This window comes from Diospyros lotus, chromosome 2 (genome assembly GCF_014633365.1).
Source record: "Diospyros lotus cultivar Yz01 chromosome 2, ASM1463336v1, whole genome shotgun sequence".
Lineage (NCBI taxonomy): Eukaryota > Viridiplantae > Streptophyta > Magnoliopsida > Ericales > Ebenaceae > Diospyros > Diospyros lotus.
This window is the reverse complement of record NC_068339.1, coordinates 46530551-46538399: the sequence shown is the minus strand read 5'-3', so window position 1 is coordinate 46538399 and position 7849 is coordinate 46530551. Positions and strand designations below refer to the sequence as shown.

The 7849-nt window shown below is 37.9% G+C and overlaps 1 protein-coding gene across 1 annotated transcript; it reads left to right on the top strand.

Moving 5' to 3' along the window:
• The first annotated feature begins 4637 nt into the window (after positions 1-4637).
• Positions 4638-7426, top strand: LOC127793911 (subtilisin-like protease SBT1.5). The gene is made up of 2 exons (XM_052324691.1): positions 4638-6714; positions 6839-7426. The coding sequence occupies exons 1-2, from the start codon at positions 4771-4773 to the stop codon at positions 7229-7231; spliced, it is 2337 nt and encodes a 778-aa protein (XP_052180651.1). The 5' UTR covers positions 4638-4770; the 3' UTR covers positions 7232-7426.
• The last annotated feature ends 423 nt before the right edge of the window (positions 7427-7849 follow it).

Genomic DNA, 7849 nt, shown 5'->3' with positions numbered 1-7849 from the left:
TTATTATTCAATTTGTCTCATATGAGATGGTGCCTGCGCTGCATTACAGCCTAAATAATATAAATAGTAATTAAATTTTATATTAAAATATACAAAAATTATTAAATTTTAATTTATAATTAAAATATCATTAAACTTTAATTTAATATATAATTTAGGATTAATGTTAATTATTATTAAAAGAACTTAACAAAATATTGATATTTTTGTATTTTAGTACAGAATTTAGTAATATTTTTATATTTTATATAAAATTCAGCAACTATTTATACTATTTAATTATTTATATTATTAGTTACGCCAATATCTTATTAATTTCTTTTAATAATAATTAACAGAAGTTGTAGAATTATATAATAAATTAAAATTTAATAATTTTTTAATTATAAATTGAAGTTAAGTGATTTTTTATAACTTAATACAAATTTAAAAAGTATTTAAGTTATTTAGTCTTGCATTTAATTTAATTAATTGACGAAAGCATAGTAAAACATATAAAATACTATTATATTTCAAAAAGGATCACATTGGGCTTAGAGAAAGTTAATAAAGGCTGGATGGATTGATAGAAGGTGGTAGTAGTAGTAGTAGTAGATGGATAGAAGTGGATGGTGGGTACAAAGCAAAAAGGGAAAGGCAATAGTAAATTTGAAAAATCAACGCTAAAGTCCAAGACAAAGTGAAGAGAATAGACGAGAGAAGAGGCCCATCTCCGTCTCTTTCTCATAATAATGCCAATCTCTTAAATCATTCTTTCTCTCAACTCAACTGTGCCAAACACCCCCTCTTTTTTTTTTTTTCTTAATTTACTTTAATTATATTAATAGTTATTATTTAATTAATTCATAATAATTATTTATAACTTTAACTTTGCATGTAAGTAAAGAGTTTTCGAATTCAAATTTGGGAACTGATGATTGGATGAGCCGTTGCTGGCGGCTGCGGCCGCGAGTTGATGATTATATGCTAAGCAGCAGCATCAGGCATGATGGTCTACCGTCCCTGCCACGCCCATAAAGCGCCTTTCACTGGGCCCCGCTTCTGACAATATAATTCAAATTCAAATATGTGTTACGTTTTAATTGATTAAATATTATTATTATTATTATTATTATTCAAATTAATTAACTATTATTACTATAGTAATAATTTACCACCTTAAATATTAAACAATTCATATTAAGACGCATATGTTGTAATATATATCGCCGAAGAGTGGTTGGAGTTGGAGATGGGCGCACGTGTCGAGCCCAGGCTGCAGAAGCACGTGCACGTGGCAGTGCGAACGTGTGAGGGTGCCCAGAAGGGGAGTGAAACATCCGTTGACGCGTGTGCGGCTGAATCAGCGCCAATTGGTGAGATTCATTCACGACACAAATCCCCGACACCCGAGCCAGAAGGCGTGTCGGCGACTCAGCGCCAAACACCTTTCAGATTTATTTTTTTTACACGTAATTGTGATATTCTTCTAATATTTAATATATTATATTTTATATTTATTGTATTCAAAAAAAATGAGACAGAGACCAAAATAGGCTCAAGGGAAGAAAGCACAAAAAAATGAATGTTGAGAGACTTAAGAGTCCTCTAGAGACTCGAGAGAGAAATTCTCTTGAAAACCTTTTCTACTTCCAAAAATAAAAATCTACAATACATAATTTTTAAATATTTAAATTCTTATTTATCTTATAATCTTAATAGATATAAATAAAGATTGATTCATTAGATTGAGATATGATCAGAATTTCATTAAAATCATATTTTTATTATTTCTACATATTCTTTTAGAAACTAACTTAAGTATTAGGGACTTACGGCCCTGACTATTTTTTGTTTCGCAAGTCTTTTAGAAAATTGAATCTCGAATTTTTTTATGGCTACTCGAATTTTTCTTTATTTTAATTATGTTTTTTAGACTTACATTTACGAGTCAACTTAACATCTCTAATTTGACATTTTTTTGTATAACTTAAAATTTTTATTATTTTAATTATACTCCTAAACATCAATTTTTAAGTCAATTTAACCTATTTATTTTGATGTAAACAGAGTCTGATGTGTATTTTATTATCTTATTTTTTATTACACATGAAAATATATAAATTAAATTAATTTAAAAATATAAATATATGAGTATAATTAAAATAATAAAAAAATTATGTTACCATAAAAAAAAATATAAGTGATTAAATTGATTCAAAATTATATTTAAGTGTATAATCGAAAAATTTTGAATAACTACGTAAAATAAAATCATAATACAAAAATAAAAATATAAATTTAGTCATAAATTTACTATTTTAGATAAGCAACGATAATATTAAATTAATATAAATATATAATAATTAATACACATAAATAATATATTAAAAAAATCACAATTGACTGATGCCTGACGTCATTATTTAATTATATTTGAATATTTTAATGTGGCGAACCTCAATGCGGTGGGACCATGTTCTGCTACTACTGGCTGTAGCTTAAGCTTTTCTGTGTTTACTGCTTTGACCACAAACAATACGCCTGTCGTGGGCCGTCGGCCCACCCATATCATCAGACAACGGGCGTCCACTACGAAGCAGGACTACCAACAATAATGATGCTTTAATTGCCCCCAGCAAACACCACATGCACCTCACGTGTCACCGTAAACTAACAGTTAAAAGGCCTGCTTGGGGTTCTTGCAGAATTTTAGTTAAATTCATATTTTTTGTATTGTACTCTTTACGATTTTTTTTGTGTCTATTTTATTTTTTTTTATTTTAATTACATCTTTATACTTATATTTTTAAATTAATTTAAATCTTATATTTTGATGTGTAAAAAAAAAAAAATATAGTTAAATTAAATCATCTCACTTTATCTTTTTTATACATTAAAATATAAGAATTAAATTGACTCGAAAATACAGATATTTAATAAAAAAATTCATGTTGCTATAAAAAAAATATTAAAGTATAAGAATTAAATTGACTCAAAAATACAAATTCAAGAGAATATAATTGAAATAATAAAAAATTTGAGTGATCATCGAAAAAAATGTAAAAGTAAAAGAACAAAAATATGGGTTTGGCCATAAATTTTTTAACTGATCTTGATGGCATTTTTATTTTTAGAAATTGTTATGTTGCTCACGTTGAGCAGCATAACGTTTGCTCGATATGAGCAAAATCAAAAGAGGGGCGTGGCCTCCCTTCACACACTCCTTATATGTTTGTGTTAGACAAATTTGACATGACGTCTGTGTTAGACAAATTCGACACGAGCAACAAAATAAATCTCTTTGACTTTTTAACTCGTCACATCTCTTTTTATTCCCTGGAACTAGAATAGAGAATAGGGGCAAAAGGAAAAATTCCTCTTCTCCCCTAAAAAAAGACATAATGTTAATGTTTGATAACAATTTAATTTAATGTTGTTATGTATGTTTGATTAGTAATGAAAATTAGTTTCAATAATAAAAACTATTAAAAATATGGTAATGAAGGTAGCAATTAAATAATAATAAATTAATATTATTTTCAAATAATATATATTTATTTTATTTATTAATCGATGATAAATATATCGTGTTTTGACTCATTTAATCAACTAATAAAATTATTTGAATATTGAAAAATATAATAAATACACTTTATATGAAATAAAAGTGTATTTATTGTGGCTTAAAGATAATAATTAGCATTATTCTTAAAAGTAATAGTGATAAACAATAATATTTAATAAGTGTGCATGTTATGTTCTTAAGGTAGTTATAAATTGTACACATACTATAAAAATTCATACGCATAATAGTATATGATTGACTTATAATATCGACTAAGAGATGCTGTCACAAGTCACTACATCTTTTATGACTTGCTGAGATGGATTGGAATTGCTTGCATAAATAAAACAGGAAAATATAATTTTAGAGCTTAATTGGGATAACACCACTATGATATTTAAGATAGAAAAGAATTTAAAAATTGTAATAGTTGTTATTCTTTTAGCTTACATTTTGAGATTCTTTTATATCTTTTGGATGAGTTTTATGATGAAGATGATCGATCCCACTCATGTTATGGATGATTAGTAGATTTCTCTTTTTCCGTGCGTTTAAGATTGAGTTGAACTGCAATTATTTGAGTCGGTGTTGCTTATTTTGTTTTGGGATAACGGATGTTAAGACATGTGATACTTAGAGAGTTTGAAATATTAGTTCCTAAACTTTCAATGCTCTATGCTATGTTTAGATTTATCTATCTTTCAATAATAAGAATTCTCTCCAATTAAGAATTTAACTAATAGGTCTCTCTGAAATGTTTTAATATTTAAATTAGAACACTAACTATATACTGAATTAAATAAAGGCGATGTTATAACATTAAGTACATAATAATTACACTATATTACATATAGAGGTGTAAGCGAGTTAAGCTTAGCTCTTTTTAAACTCGACTTGTTTGTAAATCAAGCTCAATTTAGAATGTTCGAGCTTGATTTGTGAATAATTTTTTTATATTTTGACTCGATTTACGTATTAATTCATTTAAATGAGGGAAAGTAATTTGAAAGTGTAAGGTAAATTGAAAGTAAGATTGGAGCAAAGAAAAGTGAATCCAAGTGGACACGGGAGAGTAAAAGAAGCCCCAAAATCCAGAGAGACAGACACACACATGCCCCCACCACTGCCTTGCCGCCTTCTTCTTTCCCCCCGAAGCTTACATCTATTATATCCCCAGATCCACTGCAGTCTGCCACTGCTACCAGCTCCATCCCACCCCTCCCATGGCGATTTCTCCAACGCCTATCCTCTTCTTCACTCTCTTCTTCCTCTTAAACTCCGCTTCTGCCATGCAGCAGAAGACCTTCATAGTCCGCGTTCTGCACGACGCCAAGCCCTCCATTTTCCCCACCCATAAGCACTGGTACGAGTCCTCTCTCCGATCTCTCTTCCCCGCCTCCGCCGCTTCCGACCAAACCACTGGTCTTCTCCACACTTACGACACTGTTTTCCATGGCTTCTCCGCAAAACTCTCGCCTGTGGAAGCCAGGAAGCTCGAGGGTATGGATGGTGTTGTGGCCGTCTTTCCCGAGCAGGTCCGGCACCTCCAGACCACGAGATCGCCGGAGTTTCTTGGCTTGAAGACCACCGATAATGCCGGGTTGTTGAAGGATTCTGATTTCGGGTCCGATCTGGTTATTGGGGTTATTGATACTGGGATTTGGCCGGAGAGGAAGAGTTTCAACGATCGGGGGCTCGGTCCGGTCCCGGCCAAGTGGAAGGGCCAGTGCGTTGCTGGGAAGGACTTTCCGGCGACTCAGTGTAATCGGAAGTTGATCGGGGCGAGGTTTTTCTGTAATGGGTATGAAGCGACGAATGGAAAGATGAATGAAACGACGGAGTACCGGTCGCCGAGGGATTCCGACGGGCACGGGACCCACACGGCGTCTATTGCCGCAGGAAGATATGTATTCCCGGCGTCGACTCTCGGCTACGCTCGCGGCGTCGCGGCGGGGATGGCTCCCAAGGCTCGGCTTGCCGTCTACAAGGTCTGTTGGAACGCCGGATGCTACGACTCCGACATCCTCGCCGCCTTCGACGCCGCCGTGGCGGACGGCGTCGACGTCGTCTCACTCAGTGTCGGCGGCGTTGTCGTTCCCTACTACCTCGACGCAATCGCGATCGGCGCATTCGGAGCTGCGGATGCCGGCGTCTTCGTCTCCGCCTCCGCGGGCAACGGCGGCCCCGGCGGCCTCACAGTCACAAATGTCGCCCCCTGGGTCACCACCGTTGGCGCCGGAACCATCGACCGAGACTTCCCTGCCGAGGTCAAGCTCGGGAACGGAAGAACCATCCCCGGCGTGAGCATCTACGGCGGTCCCGCCTTGCCACGTGGCCGGCTCTACCCTCTCGTGTACGCCGGCAGTGAAGGCGCCGACGGCTACTCCTCGTCGCTTTGCCTGGAAGGTTCTTTGGATCCAAACGTTGTCAAAAACAAAATTGTTCTCTGCGACAGAGGAATCAACTCCCGCGCCGCCAAGGGCGAGGTGGTGAAGAAAGCCGGCGGCATTGGAATGATACTCGCCAACGGAGTCTTCGACGGCGAAGGCCTAGTCGTCGATTGCCACGTGTTGCCCGCCACGGCAGTAGGCGCCACAGCCGGGGATTTAATCAGAAAATACATCACAGACGCTTCAAAATCAAAGTCGCCGGCAACGGCCACGATAGTCTTCAAAGGCACTCGTCTCCACGTCCGGCCGGCTCCCGTTGTCGCCTCCTTTTCGGCCCGAGGACCCAACCCGGAGTCGCCGGAAGTCCTGAAACCGGACGTGATTGCGCCGGGGCTCAACATCCTCGCTGCCTGGCCGGACAAAATCGGGCCCTCCGGACTCCAATCCGACACGCGCCGGACGGAATTCAACATCCTCTCCGGCACCTCCATGGCCTGCCCCCACGTATCCGGCCTCGCCGCCTTGTTAAAAGCGGCGCATCCGGAATGGAGCCCGGCGGCGATAAGATCGGCGTTGATGACAACGGCTTACACGGTGGACAATAAAGGTACAACAATGGTGGATGAATACACCGGAAATGCATCAACAGTGATGGATTACGGCGCCGGCCATGTCCACCCGCAAAAAGCCATAAACCCGGGATTAATCTACGATCTAACATCGTACGACTACGTCGATTTCCTCTGTAATTCCAACTACACCACCAAGAACATTCAGGTAATTTCAACACCACACCCCCCCCCCCCCCCCAAAAAAAAAAAAATAAATAAATAAATAAAAATAAAAAACCTTTGTCTAATCTACTTTCCCTAATTACTCACGACTAAGAACATTCCTTCAGGTCATCACCAGAAAGAAAGCAGATTGCAGTGGCGCGAAACGGGCCGGGCACGTCGGCAACTTGAACTACCCGTCTCTAACCGCCGTTTTCCAGCAATACGGTCGGCACAAGATGTCTACCCATTTCATCAGAACCGTGACAAACGTGGGCGACCCGGTTTCAGTATACCGGGTCACAATCCGCCCGCCGAGCGGAACCCTGGTGACGGTGCAGCCGGAGAAGCTGGTTTTCCGGAGGGTGGGGCAGAGGCTGAACTTCCTGGTGAGGGTGGAGGCCATGAAAATTAAGCTTTCGCCGGGAAGCTCCAACACGAAGAGTGGATCCATAGTTTGGTCCGATGGAAAACACACCGTGACCAGTCCCTTGGTTGTGACAATGCAAGAGCCCCTTTGATTGAAAATCTTAGGATCTGGGGCTTGAGTTTTGGAAGGTTTTGGTTTTCTTTTCTTTGATATATATATAGTCAGTAAGAGTGTAGTAATGTGTTTTCTATTTCAGAAAGCAGAGTTGTCTTCTGTTGTTAACGTTTGAATGGGGAAGATGCCCATAATATATATATCTCTCTCTCCATCTTATTGGTTGGTTCAATTCAATTGCTTATTGGTTTATATACCCAGAAAGAGAGCAACAGAAGCTGAATAATAATATTATGATTTATGAGTTGAGAGCTTGAGGAAGAAGGCGAGGCAACAATGGGGACAGCGATGATTCAATCATTCCTGCAGAGATGGTCAGTTTCATTTGCTCAATTGCTTGACCAGAAAGGAAAGGGGGATGTCAACGTGGAGGCCCCAAATGGTTTGAAATTGGAGAGACAACTATTAGAAGATTGTTTGACGAGATGGCACCCAAAATGCACTTTTCAATTGAGAAAGAAAAGCGTTTCATACTGCCCTCTCTTTTAAGTTCTATGCAAAACTACTTCACAGACGCGCTTTCGGCTAAACAATATGCACTTTTTCTTTGCTTTTGCCACTCAATTTCCATTCAAGCATGTTGGGTGATCATTCA

Excerpts from the sequence above, each read along its gene's own strand:
- LOC127793911 (XM_052324691.1), top strand. The coding sequence starts at position 4,771 with ATGGCGATTTCTCCAACGCCTATCCTCTTCTTCACTCTCTTCTTCCTC. Across the intron at positions 6,715-6,838 it reads ACACCACCAAGAACATTCAG|GTCATCACCAGAAAGAAAGC; the intron begins GTAATTTCAACA and ends ACATTCCTTCAG.